General features: G+C 43.9%; 1 protein-coding gene and 1 long non-coding RNA gene across 2 annotated transcripts; one reads left to right on the top strand and one right to left on the bottom strand.

Moving 5' to 3' along the window:
* The first annotated feature begins 1,048 nt into the window (after positions 1-1,048).
* LOC127002342 (aconitate hydratase, mitochondrial-like) lies at positions 1,049-21,085 on the top strand. Its single transcript, XM_050868182.1, has 14 exons — positions 1,049-1,184; positions 4,215-4,372; positions 4,975-5,200; positions 5,344-5,469; positions 6,777-6,935; positions 7,700-7,886; positions 8,712-8,929; positions 9,686-9,892; positions 11,021-11,266; positions 12,760-12,852; positions 14,882-15,007; positions 16,112-16,346; positions 17,782-17,993; positions 20,937-21,085. Exons 1-14 carry the CDS (start codon positions 1,050-1,052, stop codon positions 21,072-21,074), a joined length of 2,466 nt encoding a protein of 821 aa, XP_050724139.1. The 5' UTR covers position 1,049; the 3' UTR covers positions 21,075-21,085.
* On the bottom strand, positions 3,138-11,008 carry LOC127002374 (uncharacterized). Its single transcript, XR_007756104.1, has 3 exons — positions 10,567-11,008; positions 3,334-4,128; positions 3,138-3,282 (listed from the first exon to the last, which is right to left on the bottom strand). It is a non-coding gene; the product is annotated as an uncharacterized LOC127002374 (long non-coding RNA).
* Positions 21,086-21,372: the final 287 nt, after the last annotated feature.

The following is a 21,372-nucleotide window of genomic DNA, read 5'->3' as shown; positions in this document are numbered from 1 at the left end:
TTCTTAATTACTACGTATTCTTAAAGGGAAACGTTTGAGAGTGCCAGCAAACGTTTATCTGAGGTTATAATTGATATCCGCTTATATAGATTTAACCTCAAAACGTTCTTAACAAATACTAGGATGATAATTAAGGTCCTTGTTGTTCTCTTATAAGTTAAAATAGCTCCAAAATCACAATGGCGGACGAGGATTTTGTAGGTTCAATATTATCTGTCCAATTAACGACATTTTTAAATATGGGTCAATTTTGGCAAGGCCCCTCCTCGGTACCGCTAATTTCGGTACCGGTAATAAGGGTACCGAGGACAGTGGTACCGATAAAGTTGAATTCTCGAAGCGAAGTGATTGATTGATTGATTGATAGTTTACGAGTCACCGTTGATAGATTGATAGTTTATTCGTTAATTAATGAGATGTTTCTTCTTTTTCTGGAGTGTTTTAGGGATTTAATTAAGGTGTGGGACCAATGCCTCTAGGGTCCCCTCGTTTGAAGTTGGGGCCGATAATTCAGCAGGTACCAGAGTTGCAAAATTGTCGTACTCAAAATATCGCAATTATCATTTCCAGGGCCCAAAACTTTCTTACCCACACAGATAACGAAATACAAGTTAAAATTATCGTTAAAATGATTACCTAATGGCGTTTTTTGCGATAGTGTGACTCAGAAACCGGAAAATACAATGCCTATACATGTATCATACTAGTCTTATAACCACACTCCGTCCTGCCTGGGGGGTGGAAATAGCATAATTCATCCCTTCTCCCTTGCTGTTCAACTGCAATAATAAGCGATCAATCCCTCAATCACGCTATGCTGGGTGTCTGAATACGATAACATGACCCTGGAATTAGGTACCGATAATACTGGCACCAGAACCAGCGTTGCCAGATTATCGTGTTCACCACCTCGTCTTTATTACTTTTTAAGCCTCAAACTGTCGTACCTACACAAATAACGATAGAAAATTGAAGTTAGCGTTAAAACTCCTATTTATTGATGTTTGTTTGTTTGTTTTTGCATTCGTTATTGGTCAGAAACTACGAAAATGCAATGCGATGAGTACGATAGTTTGGCAACGCTGACCAGAACAACGGTACCGGACCCTTGTTGCCGGCAGCAGTCTCGGCCTTGTGCAGACAGCAACACCATGGCGCTAAGGCTGGCTCCTACCGTGGCTCGGGTTAGTCTATCACTTTTAAGGCATTGTGCGCCATTAATCACCATGTTTTTTCATCCTTTGAGGCGTCCCGTCGGCTTGTGGTCCCCGGGATAGGCGGAAATGGCGCCCGCGGGGTCTGTAGGGGCCCGCCGGCTGGGTGCCTCGCCTGGCCGGGATCAGCTGACCGGGTTCTCGATGACGCAATTATATACCCATTATTATTTATGGGGCATACAGGTCACATACCCACTCAGAGGTGCTCTATGGGGTATACAGGTCACATACCCACTCAGAGGTGCTCTATGGGGCATACAGGTCACATACCCACTCAAAGGTGCTCTATGGGGTCTACAGTATACAGTAATTAAATACAGTCTTGCAGAACAGTAGTTAATATAGATAAAGTCTCTCTCTCTCTCTCTCTCTCTCTCTCTCTCTCTCTCTCTCTCTCTCTCTCTCTCTCTCACAAACAACATTCTCTCTCTCTCTCTCTCTCTCTCTCTCTCTCTCTCTCTCTCTCTCTCTCTCTCTCTCTCTCTCTCTCTCTCTCTCTAAAACACACACACGCATATTTAAATTTCTAAACTCTCTCTCTCTCTCTCTCTCTCTCTCTCTCTCTAAAACACACAATATCTCTCACTCTATACACTCATTGTCTCTCTCTCTCTCTCTCTCTCTCTCTCTCTCTCTCTCTCTCTCTCTCTCTCTCTCTCTCTCTCTCTCTTTCTAAAACACACACACGCATATATAAATTTCTAAACTCTCTCTCTCTCTCTCTCTAAAACACACACACGCACACACACACACACACATATACATAAATTTCAGTTAAGATTGGTTTCATGTCCATGGCAATATCTCCCTTATAAAACACCAATATCTCTTCACATACCTTTTCTACAAACCTTCAACAGTCATGGAAACGCTTTCAAAATCCAATTCAAGGAAGTTTTTTTTACTCTTGAAAATATGGGAGAATGTTTACGAAAGGGCGTCCCATCCTCGGGGCAGCCGGGGTTTGGCGAAATACCTCCTCGCTGTAACGCCACATATATATGGAGTGGGGGGGGGGAGGGGGGGGGGTCGACGGGCACAGCACCCCCGTAAAGTTCGGTTGGGGTTGTTTAAATATGCTCCCCGACCCTAAACCCCCTGTGAGCTATTTTGCGGCTGCCCCGTTGTCCGAGGAGGCGATGCGCTTTCGTAAACATTCTCCCTTATTTTCAAGAGTAAAAAAAACAGTCCGAATTGGATTTTGAAAGCGTTTCCATGACTGTTGAAGGTTTGTAGAAAAGATATATTTTGAAAGGTCTGTAGAAAAGATATATTTTGAGAGCGTTTCCATGACTGTTGAGGGTTTGTAGAAAAGATATATTTTGAAAGGTCTGTAGAAAAGATATATTTTGAAAGGTCTGTAGAAAAGATATATTTTGAAAGGTCTGTAGAAAAGATATATTTTGAAAGGTCTGTAGAAAAGATATATTTTGAAAGGTCTGTAGAAAAGATATATTTTGAAAGGTCTGTAGAAAAGATATATTTTGAAAGGTCTGTAGAAAAGATATATTTTGAAAGCATTTCCATGACTGTTGAAGGTTTGTAGAAAAGATATATTTTGAAAGGTCTGTAGAAAAGATATATTTTGAAAGGTCTGTAGAAAAGATATATTTTGAAAGGTCTGTAGAAAAGATATATTTTGAAAGGTCTGTAGAAAAGACATATTTTGAAAGCGTTTCCATGACTGTTGAAGGTTTGTAGAAAAGATATATGAAGAGATACTGATGTTTCATAAGGTAGATATTGGCACGGACCTAAAACGAATCTTTACCATGAAATTTATATATATATGTGTGTGTGTGTGCGTGTGTATTTTAGAAATAGAGAGAGAGAGTTTAGAAATTTAAATATGCATGTGTGTGTTTTAGAGAGAGAGAGAGAGAGTTTAGAAATTTAAATTGCGTGTATGTGTTTTAGAAATCTATATTGAGAGAGAATATCGTGGTCAAATGTCCCATCCCACCTGGTCAACTAAATTTAATAGAAAATATCGTGGTCAAATGTCCCATCCCACCTGGTCAACTAAATTTAATAGAAAATATCCTGGTCAAATGTCCCATCCCACCTGGTCAACTAAATTTAATGGAAAATATCGTGGTCAAATGTCCCATCCCACCTGGTCAACTAAATTTAATAGAAAATATCATGGTCAAATGTCCCATCCCACCTGGTCAACTAAATTTAATAGAAAATATCCTGGTCAAAAGTCCCATCCCACCTGGTCAAATTCCCTGGTCAACCATCCAACCGTAAAACTGTCCTGATACCCTTAGGGAGGTTGGTTGCCGGCCAGCGAGGTGAGGTTTTGGTGGAATTAGGTGGTAGGTTAATCAGTGAGGTATTTTTAATTTTCTAGTTTGATTATAAAAATAACTACATTTAAATACCAACCCTGCTGACTGAAAGAGGTTGCAGAGAGAGAGAGAGAGAGAGAGAGAGAGAGAGAGAGAGAGAGAGATAGCAGGCTCTAGTCTACCCGGGGGGCTTCGTGGTGCAGTGGTTAGCACACTCAGCTCACAACCGAGAGAGCCTGGGTTCGATTCCCGGGCGGAGTGGAAAAATTTGGGCGGGTTTTCCGATACCCTACGCCCCTGTCCACCCAGCAGTGTACCAGGTATTAATCGGGGGTTGTGTCCCGTCTCCTGGGGTCTGTTCCCTTCTCCTATAATTCCTTCCCCTTCTGTCTCTCTCCGGCATATGACCACAGATGTTGCGCCCACTAAACCAAACTTTCCAACTGTTCCCTTCTATAATTCCTTCCCCTCCTGTCTCTCTCCGGCATATGACCACAGGTGTTGCGCCGACTAAACCAAACTTTCCAACTGTTCCCTTCTCCTATAACTCCTTCCCCTTCTGTCTCTCCCCGGCATATGACCACAGATGTTGCGCCCACTAAACCAAACTTTCCAACCTTTTCCTAGTGTATCGATGCAACTTTTCTTAATAATGTCTATGTTCCAATATGCTGTATGTTGACATGTTCGTCCTTGCCCACAGAGTGTTGGGAGTGTTGTCCGTGGCCAGGTCCAGGCACGATGCTTCCATGTCTCCCCGCTTATCTCTGCGGCCCAGAAGGTGGCCATGTCCCACCTGGACCCTGGCTCGGAGATGCCCTACCCCAAGCTGCAGGCCAACTTAGATATCGTCAAACAAAGGTATGTGAAAGGCTTTGAAGCTGACCCAATGTGAAATGTTTGTTCATAAATATGTAATTTTCTAGAAGGTACATCAGATCCGCCTCTCCTCCTGGTGGTAGTGTGACCCTTCCTCTGTACCGTGAACCTAGAAACACATATTTGACAAGGCTTTCGTAGGAGTTGTGGGCATTTCCAGGAGTAGTTCTATGACCCTGGTGGTAGTGTGACCCTTCCTCTGTACTGTGAACCTAGAAACACATATTTGACAAGGCTTTCGTAGGAGTTGTGGGCATTTCCAGGAGTAGTTCTATGACCCTGGTGGTAGTTTGACCCTTCCTCTGTACTGTGAACCTAGAAACACATATTTGACAAGGCTTTCGTAGGAGTTGTGGGCATTTCCAGGAGTAGTTCTATGACCCTGGTGGTAGTTCGACCCTTCCTCTGTACTGTGAACCTAGAAACACATATTTGACAAGGCTTTCATAGGAGTTGTGGGCATTTCCAGGAGTAGTTCTATGACCCTGGTGCTCTACTCCTGTACATTGGTGAGGTCTTCTGCTAGGAAATTCACAGGCAAGGGGTTTAGGCAATCTTTCTAAGGCTGTTTCTTACCCCGCCAGGCTGAACCGTCCCCTGACCCTCTCGGAAAAAGTGCTATACTCCCATCTCTCTGACCCCTCCAACCAAGAGATCGTGCGCGGTGAATCCTACCTCAAGCTCCACCCAGACCGCGTGGCTATGCAGGACGCCACAGCCCAGATGGCGATGCTTCAGTTCATCAGCTCCGGACTTCCGAGGGTTGCTGTTCCGTCGACAATCCACTGTGATCATCTCATTCAGGCACAGGTAAGGAGACAGCTCAAGGAGACACACAGGAGGAAACAATAACATAAAAATTGAATTGTATCTGTCACTTTTACCTCCGTTCCTGTAGCCTGGCGAGGTCTAGGGAATCCACGGCAAGGGGGTTAACTCTGCTTGCCTTTCAGATTGATGGGCCCAAAGATCTCAAGCGGGCTATTGATATCAACAAGGAGGTCTACAATTTCCTGGCTACTGCAGGGGCCAAGTATGGGGTCGGGTTTTGGAAGCCTGGCTCGGGGATCATCCATCAGGTGGGTCACAGAATCAGAACTGTTACTGCATGTATTTATATATTTTTTACAGCAAAAGACAGCTCAAGGGCGTCAAAATACCCCACTTATATGACCACAGATGTTGCGCCGACTAAACCAAACTTTCCAACTGTTCCCTTCTCCTATAATTCCTTCCCCTTCTGTCTCTCTCCGGCATATGACCACAGATGTTGCGCCGACTAAACCAAACTTTCCAACTGTTCCCTTCTCCTATAATTCCTTCCCCTTCTGTCTCTCTCCGGCATATGACCACAGATGTTGCGCCGACTAAACCAAACTTTCCAACTGTTCCCTTCCTATAATTCCTTCCCTTCTGTCTCTCTCCGCATATGACCACAGATGTTGCGCCACTAAACCAAACTTTCCAACTGTTCCCTTCTCCTATAATTCCCCTTCTGTCTCTCTCCGCATATGACCACAGATGTTGCCCACTAAACCAAACTTTCCAACTGTTCCCTTCTCCTATAATTCCTTCCCTTCTGTCGCTCTCCGCATATGACCACAGATGTTGCGCTGCCCACTAAACCAAACTTTCCAACTGTTCCCTTCTCCTATAACTCCTTCCCCTTCTGTCTCTCTCCGGCATATGACCACAGATGTTGCGCCGACTAAACCAAACTTTCCAACTGTTCCCTTCTCCTATAATTCCTTCCCCTTCTGTCTCTCTCCGGCATATGACCACAGATGTTGCGCCCACTAAACCAAACTTTCCAACTGTTCCCTTCTCCTATAACTCCTTCCCCTTCTGTCTCTCTCCGGCATATGACCACAGATGTTGCGCTGCCCACTAAACCAAACTTTCCAACTGTTCCCTTCTCCTATAATTCCTTCCCCTTCTGTCTTTCTCCGCATATGACCACAGATGTTGCCGACTAAACCAAACTTTCCAACTGTTCCTTCTCCTATAATTCCTGCCCCTTCTGTCTCTCTCCGGCATATGACCACAGATGTTGCGCCTACTAAACCAAACTTTCCAACTGTTCCCTTCTCCTATAATTCCTTCCCCTTCTGTCTCTCTCCGGCATATGACCACAGATGTTGCGCAAACTAAACAAAAAATTCCAACTGTTCCCTTCTCCTATAATTCCTTCCCCTTCTGTCTCTCTCCGGCACATGACCACAGATGTTGCGCCCACTAAACCAAACTTTCCAACTGTTCCCTTCTCCTATAATTCCTTCCCCTTCTGTCGCTCTCCGGCATATGACCACAGATGTTGCGCTGCCCACTAAACCAAACTTTCCAACTTTCTCTTTTAAATGCACTAACACTGAACGACCTCTTTCAGATCATTCTGGAGAACTACGCTTTCCCGGGCCTCCTGATGATCGGCACGGATTCTCACACGCCCAACGGAGGTGGTCTCGGAGGCCTGTGCATTGGCGTGGGTGGTGCTGACGCTGTTGATGTCATGGCTGATATTCCTTGGGAGCTGAAGTGCCCAAAGGTTTGTAATGAAGGGTTTAATCCTTGTAGTGACCAATGGTTTAGGTGAATCTGTATATCCTCAAACCTGTCTGTTACGATTGGCATGGATTTGGCCTTCACTGGTAGCCTGGTAACATACACTCCCAGGTCTTTCTCTGTGGTGGATAGTGGAGTGTTTCCCATGTGGTATTGGTGTGCTGGATATCCCTTCACTGGTAGCCTGGTAACATACACTCCCAGGTCTTTCTCTGTGGTGGATAGTGGAGTGTTTCCCATGTGGTATTGGTGTGCTGGATATCCCTTCACTGGTAGCCTGGTAACATACACTCCCAGGTCTTTCTCTGCCTCTGTGGTGGATAGTGGAGTGTTTCCCATGTGGTATTGGTGTGCTGGATATCCCTTCACTGGTAGCCTGGTAACATACACTCCCAGGTCTTTCTCTGCCTCTGTGGTGGATAGTGGAGTGTTTCCCATGTGGTATTGGTGTGCTGGATATCCCTTCACTGGTAGCCTGGTAACATACACTCCCAGGTCTTTCTCTGCCTCTGTGGTGGATAGTGGAGTGTTTCCCATGTGGTATTGGTGTGCTGGATATCCCTTCACTGGTAGCCTGGTAACATACACTCCCAGGTCTTTCTCTGCCTCTGTGGTGGATAGTGGAGTGTTTCCCATGTGATATTGGTGTGCTGGATATCTCCTCCTAAAGTTACATTACTTAATACTTCACTTTTGCAGCCAGGAGAAAGCCAGGGATTACAAGAGGTTCATAAGCCTTCTCTCTAGGTCATTGGTGTTAAGCTGACCGGGGAGCTGAGTGGCTGGACATCCCCAAAGGACATCATCTTGAAGGTCGCTGGAATCTTGACTGTCAAAGGAGGTACCGGGGCTATTGTTGAATATCTGGGGCCTGGCGTGGACTCCATCTCCTGCACTGGGATGGCCACGATTTGCAACATGGGCGCTGAGATCGGTAAGATGTGAGGGGGCTTCGTGGTGCAGTGGTTAGCATGCTCAGCTCACAACCGAGAGAGTTTGATGGCCCTGGTGGTAGTGTGACCCTTCTTCTGTACTGTGAACCTAGAAACTCATATTTGACAAGGCTTTCATAGGAGTTGTGGGCATTTCCAGGGGTAGTTCTATGACCCTGGTGGTAGTGTGACCCTTCCTCTGTACCATGAACCTCAAGGAACACTTATTAGAACCAAGAGAGCCTGGGTTCGATTCCCGGGCGGAGTGGAAAAATTTGGGCGGCTTTTCCGATACCCTACGCCCCTGTCCACCCAGCAGTGAATGGGTACCAGGTGTTGATCAGGGGTTGTGTCCCGTCTCCTGGGGTCTGTTCCCTTCTCCTATAATTCCTTCCCCTTCTGTCTCTCTCCGGCATATGACAGACGTTGTGCCCACTAAACCAAACTTTCCAACTGTTCCCTTCTCCTATAACTCCTCCCCCTTCTGTCTCTCTCCGGCATATGACCACAGATGTTGCGCCCCCTAAACCAAACTTTCCAACTGTTCCCTTCTCCTATAATTCCTTCCCCTTCTGTCCCTCTCCGGCATATGACCACAGATGTTGCACCGACTAAACCAAACTTTCCGGGTTGATGAGTGGTCTTCAGGGCAGCATGTGGGTAGTTTTAAGCCACTCGGCGGTGACTGAAAAACCCCAGGTGGTAGCGTGGGGATTCGAACCCACCCGCGTCGTCCATCACGCGGCGAATGTGGGCCCAGCACGCTACCACTCAGCCACTGCCTACCCATACAACAGGTTGTTATCCCCCTCTCCTTTCGTCGGCAGGGGCTACCACATCTGTTTTCCCCTTCAACAACCGGATGAGAGACTACCTTGTGGCTACCAACCGGCAGGGCATCGCTGAGCTGGCCGAGCAGAACGCCTCCATGCTTACCCCTGACGATGATGCCCCCTATGACCAAATGGTGGAGATCAATCTTTCTGAACTCGAACCTCACATCAACGGACCCTTCACCCCAGACCTGGCTCACCCTGTTCACAAGGTAAGGTATTCAATTTGGTCATCGGAACATCACCATTGTGTCCTGTGCAAGGGGGGCTCCGTGGTGCAGTGGTTAGCACACTCAGCTCACAACCGAGAGAGCCTGGGTTCGATTCCCGGGTGGAGTGGAAAAATTTGGGCGGGTTTTCCGATACCCTACGCCCCTGTCCACCCAGCAGTGTACCAGGTATTAATCGGGGGTTGTGTCCCGTCTCCTGGGGTCTGTTCCCTTCTCCTATAATTCCTTCCCCTTCTGTCTCTCTCCGGCATATGACCACAGATGTTGCGCCCACTAAACCAAACTTTCCAACTGTTCCCTTCTCCTATAATTCCTTCCCCTCCTGTCTCTCTCCGGCATATGACCACAGATGTTGCGCCGACTAAACCAAACTTTCCAACTGCTCCCTTCTCCTATAACTCCTTCCCCTTCTGTCTCTCTCCGGCACATGACCACAGATGTTGCGCCCACTAAACCAAACTTTCCAACTGTTCCCTTCTCCTATAATTCCTTCCCCTTCTGTCTCTCTCCGGCATATGACCACAGATGTTGCGCCGACTAAACCAAACTTTCCAACTGTTCCCTTCTCCTATAATTCCTTCCCCTTCTGTCTCTCTCCGGCATACGACCACAGATGTTGCGCCCACTAAACCAAACTTTCCAACTGTTCCCTTCTCCTATAATTCCTTCCCCTCCTCTCTCCGGCGTATGACCACAGATGTTGCGCCGACTAAACCAAACTTTACAACTTTGCTTCAGGTTGGAGATGCAGCTCGGGAAAAGGGCTGGCCACTGGAGGTGAAGGCCGGTCTGATTGGGTCTTGCACAAACTCCTCCTATGAAGACATGGGACGCTGTGCTTCCATTGTTAAGGAAGCCATGAACCACGGGCTGAAGGCCAAGTCTCTCTTCCACATCACGCCAGGCTCCGAACAGATCCGAGCTACTATTGAACGTGACGGAATTGTAAGTAACGTTTCCCCTCGTACTTAAAGCAGCTCCTTGCGCTTGTCATTCACTCTAGTGCAGGGGGCTTCGTGGTGCAGTGGTTAGCACACTCAGCTCACAACCGAGAGAGCCTGGGTTCGATTCCCGGGCGGAGTGGAAAAAATTTGGGTGGGTTTTCTGATACCCTACGCCCCTGTCCACCCAGCAGTGTACCAGGTATTAATCGGGGGTTGTGTCCCGTCTCCTGGGGTCTGTTCCCTTCTCCTATAATTCCTTCCCCTTCTGTCTCTCTCCGGCATATGACCACAGATGTTGCGCCCACTAAACCAAACTTTCCAACTGTTCCCTTCTCCTATAATTCCTTCCCCTTCTGTCTCTCTCCGGCATATGACCACAGATGTTGCGCCCACTAAACCAAACTTTACAACTGTTCCCTTCTCCTATAATTCCTTCCCCTTCTGTCTCTCTCCGGCATATGACCACAGATGTTGCGCCCACTAAACCAAACTTTCCAACTGTTCCCTTCTCCTATAATTCCTTCGCCTTCTGTCTCTCTCCGGCATATGACCACAGATGTTGCGCCCACTAAACCAAACTTTCCAACTGTTCCCTTCTCCTAAAATTCCTTGCCCTACTGTCTCTCTCCGGCATATGACCACAGATGTTGCGCTGACTAAACCAAACTTTCCAACTGTTCCCTTCTCCTATAACTCCTTCCCCTTCTGTCTCTCTCCGGCATATGACCACAGATGTTGCGCTGACTAAACCAAACTTTCCAACTGTTCCCTTCTCCTATAATTCCTTCCCCTTCTGTCTCTCTCCGGCATATGACCACAGATGTTGCGCCCACTAAACCAAACTTTCCAACTGTTCCCTTCTCCTATAATTCCTTCCCCTTCTGTCTCTCTCCGGCATATGACCACAGATGTTGCGCTGACTAAACCAAACTTTCCAACTGTTCCCTTCTCCTTCTCTACCATGGATTAATAGTCAAACCAAGTGAATGATTAATAAATATATGTTTTTTCCTGCGTGAGTTTGTGAAGATATGCCCCATAAAACCCTCCATAGATTATAAGCTATGTGGGACTTAATTGGGTTAGTATTACAAGTGAATCGTTAATAGATATATGCTCTTCCTCGCAGGCCCAGACTTTGCGTGAGTTTGGTGGGACCGTGCTGGCTAATGCGTGTGGTCCGTGCATCGGGCAGTGGGATCGTCAGGACGTGAAGAAGGGAGAGAAAAACACCATTGTAACCTCGTATAACCGTAACTTCATCGGCCGCAATGATGCCAACCCTGCAACCCACGCTTTCGTCACGTCTCCAGAGCTTGTTACGGCCATGACGCTCGCTGGGACACTGGACTTCGACCCTCGCAACGATACGCTGGTGAGTCATTTTATTTTATTTATTTATTTATTTCTTACGTTGTGGTCTATTGCGCTGGAAGGCTTCTGTACGGTGGGGCCTGAATTCCTGATGGTCGGTCCAAGGCTTCTTCCCGGTGGGGCCTGAATTCCTGATGGTCGGTCCAAGGCTTCTTCCCGGTTGATCCTGAATTCCTGATGGTCGGTCCAAGGCTTCTTCCCGGTGGATCCTGAATTCCTGATGGTCGGTCCAAGGCTTCTTCCCGGTTGATCCTGAATTCCTGATGGTCGGTCCAAGGCTTCTTCCCGGTGGATCCTGAATTCCTGATGGTCGGTCCAAGGCTTCCTCCCGGTTGATCCTGAATTCCTGATGGTCGGTCCAAGGCTTCTTCCCGGTTGATCCTGAATTCCTGATGGTTGGTCCAAGGCTTCTTCCCGGTTGATCCTGAATTCCTGATGGTCGGTCCAAGGCTTCTGTACGGTGGGGCCTGAATTCCTGATGGTCGGTCCAAGGCTTCTTCCCGGTGGATCCTGAATTCCTGATGGTCGGTCCAAGGCTTCTGCTCGGTTGATCCTGAATTCCTGATGGTCGGTCCAAGGCTTCTTCCCGGTTGATCCTGAATTCCTGATGGTCGGTCCAAGGCTTCTTCCTGGTGGGGTTTGATGGTCCGTTCTGGTGGAGGCGAGATTTTATAGTGGCGCCATCTTGCACTGGCTCATGCTGCCCTCCCGGAGCTCACCTTCAATCCGAGAATCTATCCTGGTTGATTGGTCTTCTGGATAGCATGTGGGTAGTTTTAATCCACTTGACGGCAGATGAAAAATCCCAGCTTGGTGGACCGGGTGGGGATTGAACGCGTGTCCTCCTGAACGCGGCGCCATCACGCTATCTACTCAGCCACTGTCCCCCCTCAAGAGAAGTTTGAGAACGCAGCTATCACCCTACACCCATACCCATGTTATCATTGCGTGTTCTTATTCTGTTCATTTATTCTTTGCCGAAACAAATTTCCTGTCTCCTAATGTTACTCTCTACATCCATAAGTAAGTCATTTTTCTCCTTCAGCCCACTTCCTGTCCTTATCCAGGGGCTTCGTGGTGCAGTGGTTAGCATGCTCGGCTCACAATCGAGAGAGCCCGGGTTTTGGTCTAATCGTAGTGGTTTTTAAGAACTTGGTGTGTGTGTGTGTGTGTGTGTGTGTGTGTGTGTGTGTGTGTGTGTGTGTGTGTGTGTGTGTTAATCTTCACTCTATCTATCTATATCTATGTGTGTGTGTGTGTGTGTGTGTGTGTGTGTGTATATTTGAAATCTATTTATTTAAGGTGTTCTAAAATTCTCAAACTTTTCCACATGAAGGTCGGGAGTGTGTCTGTGTGTGTGTGTGTGTGTGTGTGTGTGTGTGTGTGTGTGTGTGTGTGTTAATCTTCACTCTATCTATCTATATCTATATGTGTGTGTGTGTGTATGTATTTGAAATCTATTTAGTTAACATTCTCAAACTTTTCCACATGCAGGTCGGAAGTGATGGGAAAAAGTTCAAATTGAGCAACCCATTCGCCGCCGAGCTCCCACCCAAGGGATTTGACCCTGGCGAAGACACCTACCAGGTCTGTGTAATAGATAGATAAGATAGATGCGTATAGATAGATAGACATAGATAAATATAGATATGTAGATCAATAGATATGTCTGGATCATTTTAATTTATATGTTTTTCCTTTTAAGTGAGATATTACAGTTGTTATGGATTGTCATAGATCTTTTAACCCTTTCCTTGCTAAGAGCTCGCAATGAGACTATCCCCTCAGGTGCGCTCGGGAAATTTAAAGGGTTAAGGATTTTTAAGTTTCCTGCTCTTGGGGAAATTTTAAGGGTTAAGGATTTTTAAGTTTCCTGCTCTTGGAGAAATTTAAAGGGTTAAGGATTTTTAAGTTTCCTGCTTGTTGGGAAATTTAAAGGGTTAAGGATTTTTAAGTGTCCTGCTCTTGGGGAAATTTTAAGGGTTAAGGATTTTTAAGTTTCCTGCTCTTGGGGAAATTTAAAGGGTTAAGGATTTTTAAGTTTCCTGCTCTTGGGGAAATTTAAAGGGTTAAGGATTTTTAAGTTTCCTGCTCTTGGGGAAATTTAAAGGGTTAAGGATTTTTAAGTTTCCTGCTCTTGGGGAAATTTTAAGGGTTAAGGATTTTTAAGTTTCCTGCTCTTGGGGAAATTTAAAGGGTTAAGGATTTTTAAGTTTCCTGCTTGTCGGGAAATTTAAAGGGTTAAGGATTTTTAAGTTTCCTGCTCTTGGGGAAATTTTAAGGGTTAAGGATTTTAAAGTTCCCTGCTCTTGGGGAAATTTAAAGGGTTAAGGATTTTTAAGTTTCCTGCTTGTTAGAGAAATTTAAAGGGTTAAGGATTTTTAAGTTTCCTGCTTGTTAGAGAAATTTAAAGGGTTAAGGATTTTTAAGTTTCCTGCTTGTTGGGAAATTTAAAGGGTTGAGGATTTTTAAGTTTCCTGCTCTTGCGGAAATTTAAAGGGTTAAGGATTTTTAAGTTTCCTGCTCTTGGGGAAATTTAAAGGGTTAAGGATTTTTAAGTTTCCTGCTCTTGGGGAAATTTAAAGGGTTAAGGATTTTTAAGTTTCCTGCTTGTTGGGAAATTTAAAGGGTTAAGGATTTTTAAGTTTCCTGCTTGTTGGGAAATTTAAAGGGTTAAGGATTTTTAAGTTTCCTGCTCTTGGAGAAATTTAAAGGGTTAAGGATTTTTAAGTTTCCTGCTCTTGGGGAAATTTAAAGGGTTAAGGATTTTTAAGTTTCCTGCTCTTGGGGAATTTAAAGGGTTAAGGATTTTTAAGTTTCCTGCTCTTGGGGAAATTTAAAGGGTTAAGGATTTTTAAGTTTCCTGCTTGTTGTGAAATTTAAAGGGTTAAGGATTTTTAAGTTTCCTGCTCTTGGAGAAATTTAAAGGGTTAAGGATTTTTAAGTGTCCTGCTCTTGGGGAAATTTTAAGGGTTAAGGATTTTTAAGTGTCCTGGTCTTGGGGAAATTTTAAGGGTTAAGGATTTTTAAGTTTCCTGCTCTTGGGGAAATTTAAAGGGTTAAGGATTTTTAAGTTTCCTGCTCTTGGAGAAATTTAAAGGGTTAAGGATTTTTAAGTTTCCTGCTCTTGGAGAAATTTAAAGGGTTAAGGATTTTTAAGTTTCCTGCTCTTGGGGAAATTTAAAGGGTTAAGGATTTTTAAGTTTCCTGCTCTTGGGGAAATTTAAAGGGTTAAGGATTTTTAAGTTTCCTGCTTTTGGAGAAATTTAAAGGGTTAAGGATTTTTAAGTTTCCTGCTTGTGAAATTTAAAGGGTTAAGGATTTTTAAGTTTCCTGCTTGTGAAATTTAAAGGGTTAAGGATTTTTAAGTTTCCTGCTTGTTGGGAAATTTAAAGGGTTAAGGATTTTTAAGTTTCCTGCTCTTGGGGAAATTTAAAGGGTTAAGGATTTTAAAATTTCCTGCTTGTCGGGAAATTTAAAGGGTTAGGGATTTTTAAGTTTATAAATCCTTAAAAAAAAACTATAAAAATCCACATAAAACCAAAACCGACCTTTTGAAACCATGCTATTTAAGGGAGAACTCCATTTCAAAACCCTCATCCACCTTGTTCCGCAGTCTCCTCCACCAGATGGCTCCAGCGTGTCCGTCGATGTCAGCCCTGAATCCCAGCGTCTCCAGCTACTCTCTCCCTTCGACAAGTGGAATCCCAAGAACTTGCAGGATATGACTGTTCTCATCAAGGTACGTTCTATCAGGAAAGAAACGGATGTGGCGGAAGAGTGGAAGTCAGGCCGAGGTGTTTGACGGAACGAAAGATCTTGAGTTTTTAATTTATTTATTTTTTTCGTGAACGCGTACACGGCTGGTAGGCTTGCTTGAGGGTCCTACAGGCAAGTGTTTACAGTGGCGCCATCTTGTCCTGGCTCATGGTACCCCCAGGAAGTCCTCGGTTTCCGCTAGAGTCCGGGTTGATGGGTGGTTTTCAGGACAGCATGTGGGTAGTTTTAAGCCACTCGGCAGTGACTGAAAAATCCCAGGTGGTAGCGTGGGGATTCGAACCCACCTGTGTTGTCCGTCCGGCACACTACCACTCAGCCACTGCCTACCCATGGATATCGATATGTCGCTGAGTCTGCTACTGTAAGACTTGAATCGAACAAGTCGTGAGCACCAAAACAGAACACTTATATATGGATTGAAGGTGTTACTTTTCAAGAACAACAAGTAATTTAATTTCTGTATCTCTTAATAACAAATATAACTCGAAATATATCTGGAGGTCCCTCAAAGTAATCACAGAGAGACAGATTATATCATTGGCAAAGAGTTGAGAGATTGAGATCGATTTGTACCCTTGAAGTGTGGACCTCCCAGTTGTGGTTGGATTTGTAGGTCCGTCGCGGCTATTGCTTGTGCTTGTGAAGAGTAAATAGCTTGTAGTTATGACCAAGACCTCCTAGGACAGATGAGGGGCTCCGTGGTGCAGTGGTTAGCACACTCAGCTCACAACCGAGAGAGCCCGGGTTCGATTCCCAGGCGGAGTGGAAAAATTTGGGCGGGTTTTCCGATACCCTACGCCCCTGTCCACCCAGCAGTGTACCAGGTATTAATCGGGGGTTGTGTCCTGTCTCCTGGGGTCTGTTCCCTTCTCCTATAACTCCTTCCCCTTCTGTCTCTCTCCGGCACATGACCACAGATGTTGCGCCCACTAAACCAAACTTTCCAACTGTTCCCTTCTCCTATAACTCCTTCCCCTCCTGTCTCTCTCCGGCATATGACCACAGATGTTACGCCGACTAAACCAAACTTTCCAGCTGTAGTTACGACCAAGCTCTCCTCTCACAGGTGAAAGGGAAATGCACGACGGACCACATCTCAGCTGCAGGTCCCTGGCTCAAATTCCGCGGCCATCTTGACAACATATCCAATAACATGTTCCTGACAGCTATCAACAGTGAGAACGATGACATGAACAACGTCCAGAACAAGAGCACGGGTGAATGGGGTCCCGTGCCCGCGACGGCCCGGGCTTACAAGGCCAGTGGGATCAGCTGGTGTGTCATTGGGGATGATAATTACGGTGAGTCATTTTTGAGCATTTATTTTGGGTTTAGTTGTGTATTTTCTGGAAGTTTACTGTTTTATCAGACCGAAGGGCATTAAACCCTCCCTTTAATTAACACCTTAACTCCTGTACTGTATATCTCAACTAGGTAAACACACACACACACACATACACACACAGACACACACAGCCCGGTAGCTCAGTGGATAGAGCGTCTACCTCACAACCAGAACGACCAGGGTTCGAACACACACACACACACACACACACACACACACACACACACACACACACACACACACAGGAACACAGTTTTTCATATCTCCCCACACTCACAAACAGACATGGATTTACCTAGTTGTTGTTTTACAGGCCTGGGCTTATCCTCGTCTGGTCCCATCTCCGTATCTACAATGATCCAACTTTTCCTTGAAGCCTTGGACACTCTACACTGATAGTATTTCTTTGCTTAATCTGTTTCAAACCTCTATATTTCTGTGTCTCTTGAGTATCTTCCCATCCTCAACTTGCCCCATCCTTCTGTTCAATGACCCATCACTGTCCCAGCGTAACATTTTGGGACAAGTTCCGTCATATCACAGAACTCTCTCCTATAACTCTCTTCCTCATATATCCGCCCATTGTCACATGACGGACATTCTATTTCAAATCCACCACAATTTCAGCTTTGCGTACTAATCTTGAGCTCTCTCCTTGCTACCCCATCATTGATCTCTTGCATTTATCATTTACTCATAAGTATAACATTTGCACTCCTTCATATTCCTGGTATCTAAACCCTTCCTATTTTGGTGCAGATTTTTCGCAGGGGCTTCGTGGTGCAGTGGTTAGCAACAGGCTCACAACCGAGAGAGCCTGGGTTCGATTCTCGGGCGGGGTTGTGTCCCGTCTCCTGGGGTCTGTTCCCTTCTCCTGTAATTCCTTCCCCTTCTGTCTCTCTCCGGCATATGACCACAGATGTTGCGCCGACTAAACCAAACTTTCCAACTGTTCCCTTCTCCTGTAATTCCTTCCCCTTCTGTCTCTCTCCGGCATATGACCACAGATGTTGCGCCGACTAAACCAAACTTTCCAACTGTTCCCTTCTCCTATAATTCCTTCCCCTTCTGTCTCTCTCCGGCATATGACCACAGATGTTGCGCCCACTAAACCAAACTTTCCAACTGTTCCCTTCTCCTATAACTCCTTCCCCTTCTGTCTCTCTCCGGCATATGACCACAGATGTTGCGCCCACTAAACCAAACTTTCCAGCTGTTCCCTTCTCCTACAACTCCTTCCCCTTCTGTCTCTCTCCGGCATATGACCACAGATGTTGCGCCGACTAAACCAAACTTTCCAACTGTTCCCTTCTCCTATAATTCTCCTTCAGCAGGGCACCATATGACCACTGTAGCTGCAATGCCCATATTAACGAGAGTAACATTTCCAGGAGAGGGCAGTTCTCGGGAGCACGCCGCCTTGGAGCCCCGTCATCTGGGCGGGCGAGCAATCATTGTGAAGTCTTTCGCTCGAATCCACGAGACTAATCTGAAGAAGCAGGGCATGCTACCCCTCACCTTCGCCGAGCCGAGCGACTACGACAAAATCGATCCCAATGACAAGATTTCACTTCTGGGACTTGAGAGTTTCGCTCCCGGCAAGGTTAGTTGATGTGGTGTTTGATGTAGGCCTAAGGTTTGAACAGTTCTATACCCCTGTTAGTCTGCTTATAGTATTGTTTTTAATTTTCAACATCCATTTTGCTCATGCACCAGGAAGCATTCGATATATGCCAGCTAGATTTTGCAATAGATAGTCTGTCATTTTACCCCTCGGACTATCCTCTGTGGTTATGACTACTTCTACTACTACTACTACTACTACTACTACAATCATTATTCCTGAAACAAGGGAATTAAAGATATATATATGCATTCCTCTGCCATTCGTAAAAGTCCACTTAAAAGGGGAGGGTGAGCTTAGGGGTCCATCACACTTAACAACTTTGGGCACAGAACAGATGTTACAATGGTCTCGCAGCCTCCCAGGACTGACTATGCAGGAAAATGGGTTAGATTATGATGGCAAATTCTATCATTACTTCAACAGTTGGATCTCACCAGTTGCGTCTAAATAGTGCCTGAAAAATGGTGTTGTTGACAAAGACATTTCTGTGACATTGAATACATTGACAAAAGGCTGATTGTTACCAAGACTCCTGGAGCTTCACTCTTTTCCCATACCTTGGCAGCTTATTCAGAACAGTTGTGGATCTCATCAAGAAGTCTTAGTGGATTAGCTTGCCCCCACGGTGCTTTGGGCTCGCTCAACACGAGTATAATGTATTGTCAGTACCTGTGTATATGGACAGAGATGCGGGTCTTCAAATTGTATGTGCTCCTTGTCTTAATCCATGACTGCAACACGGACACTATGGGTCACATTGTAAGACATTTCGCTGCCCAAGAACACATATTTGACAAGGCTTTTGTAGGAGTTGTGGGCATTTCCAGGGGTAGTTTTATGACCCTGGTGGTAGTGTGACCCTTCCTCTGTACTGTGAACCTAGAAACACATATTTGACAAGGCTTTCGTAGGAGTTGTGGGCATTTCCAGGGGTAGTTTTATGACCCTGGTGGTAGTGTGACCCTTCCTCTGTACCGTGAACGGGAAGAAACACATATTTGACAAGGCTTTCATAGGAGTTGTGGGCATTTCCAAAAGTAGTTATATGACCCTGCTGGTAGTTTGACCCTTCCTCTGTACCGTGAATCTGAAGAAACGCTCATTAGAACCCGACTGACCCCATCTTTGACCTTTAGAAATAGTTGATGTGAGAAGTGAGTGTCTTAATACCAGCCTATATAGTAACTTTGAGGCAATTTTATGGCTTTTGTTGGAATGACTGTCAAACAAGCGAGATTGATTTGAGGCCTATCATCTGCGTAGTCTGTGAATGACACCTCCGGCTATACTTGGGAGTGGCACGCTACCCAAAAGTTGACCTTGTTCACCATATATATATATACATAGTGATTGATTGGTTTATTTTTAATACATAATAATGATTGATTGGTTTATTTTTAATACATAATAATGATTGATTGGTTTATTTTTAATACATAATAATGATTGATTGGTTTATTTTTAATACATAATAATTTGTGGCACATATTCAGTCATATTTTTGACATTGAATTCCTTAACACAGAATCATTGTCTCTAATTTGTCTTTTAAAAATTTCCTTAACACAGAATCATTGTCTCTAATTTGTCTTTTAAAACTTCCTTAACACAGAATCATTATCTCTAATTTGTCTTTTAAAAATTCCCTTAACACAGAATCAGTCTCTAATTTGTCTTTTAAAAATTTCCTTAACACAGAATCATTATCTCAAATTTGTCTTTTAAAAATTTCCTAAACACAGAATCATTATCTCTAATTTGTCTTTTAAAAATTTCCTTAACACAGAATCATTATCTCAAATTTGTCTTTTAAAAATTTCCTTAACACAGAATCATTATCTCAAATTTGTCTTTTAAAAATTTCCTAAACACAGAATCATTATCTCTAATTTGTCTTTTAAAAATTTCCTTAACACAGAATCATTATCTCAAATTTGTCTTTTAAAAATTTCCTTAACACAGAATCATTATCTCAAATTTGTCTTTTAAAAATTTCCTAAACACAGAATCATTATCTCAAATTTGTCTTTTAAAAATTTCCTAAACACAGAATCATTATCTCTAATTTGTCTTTTAAAAATTTCCTTAACACAGAATCATTATCTCAAATTTGTCTTTTAAAAATTTCCTTAACACAGAATCATTATCTCTAATTTGTCTTTTAAAAATTTCCTAAACACAGAATCATTATCTCTAATTTGTCTTTTAAAAATTTCCTAAACACAGAATCATTATCTCAAATTTGTCTTTTAAAAATTTCCTTAACACAGAATCATTGTCTCTAATTTGTCTTTTAAAAATTTCCTAAACACAGAATCATTGTCTCTAATTTGTCTTTTAAAAATTTCCTAAACACAGAATCATTATCTCTAATTTGTCTTTTAAAAATTTCCTAAACACAGAATCATTGTCTCTAATTTGTCTTTTAAAAATTCCCTTAACACAGAATCATTATCTCTAATTTGTCTTTTAAAAATTTCCTTAACACAGAATCATTGTCTCTAATTTGTCTTTTAAAAATTCCCTTAACACAGAATCAGTCTCTAATTTGTCTTTTAAAAATTTCCTTAACACAGAATCATTGTCCCTAATTTGTCTTTTAAAAATTCCCTTAACACAGAATCAGTCTCTAATTTGTCTTTTAAAAATTCCTTAACACAGAATCATTATCTCTAATTTGTCTTTTAAAAATTTCCTTAACACAGAATCATTATCTCTAATTTGTCTTTTAAAATTCCCTTAACACAGAATCATTGTCTAATTTGTCTTTTTAAAACTTCCTTAACACAGAATCATTGTCTCAAATTTGTCTTTTGAAAACAGAGATATTTTCTTGATGCATTTTGTAGAGTTTTGAGTCTCACAGAAAGCAGTATAAATGTTGCCACGTTAAATACATTGCTGTCCTCCACCCACCAGCCTGTGGAGTGCGTCATCCGCCACGCTGACGGCGCGACGGAGACCATCCAGCTCAACCACACCTTCAACGAGCAGCAGATAGCCTGGTTCAAGGCCGGCTCCGCCCTTAACTACATGAAGGAGCTGGCGAAGAAGTAATTTTGAGACATCCCCTGTTTGTATATACTTGTTTCAGCTACACAATACACATGTTAGACAACCAGGCTGTTGATGTTGATGTTGTAGACAAGCTTTTTATTACATATTTTTAATGTAAGAAAACACACACATACATCTCTGTACATCTGCATTAAGTACTACCCAAGAATTGTAGGTATTTAACACATTTTCAACTGTACAAAATTCTATAGACCTCTCTCATGTTCGGCAGTGTTTTAAAAGGATATGTACCGTAGAATTTTGTGGTACTATGGTCGAAATGTTAACACACCTTCAA

Source organism: Eriocheir sinensis, chromosome 23 (genome assembly GCF_024679095.1).
Source record: "Eriocheir sinensis breed Jianghai 21 chromosome 23, ASM2467909v1, whole genome shotgun sequence".
NCBI classification, from domain to species: Eukaryota; Metazoa; Arthropoda; class Malacostraca; order Decapoda; family Varunidae; genus Eriocheir; species Eriocheir sinensis.
Note: the sequence above shows the minus strand (reverse complement) of the source record. Positions and strands in the feature narration are given on the sequence as shown.

Excerpts from the sequence above, each read along its gene's own strand:
- LOC127002342 (XM_050868182.1), top strand. The coding sequence starts at position 1,050 with ATGCAATGCGATGAGTACGATAGTTTGGCAACGCTGACCAGAACAACG. Across the intron at positions 8,930-9,685 it reads TGGCTCACCCTGTTCACAAG|GTTGGAGATGCAGCTCGGGA; the intron begins GTAAGGTATTCA and ends ACTTTGCTTCAG. Across the intron at positions 9,893-11,020 it reads CTATTGAACGTGACGGAATT|GCCCAGACTTTGCGTGAGTT; the intron begins GTAAGTAACGTT and ends TCTTCCTCGCAG.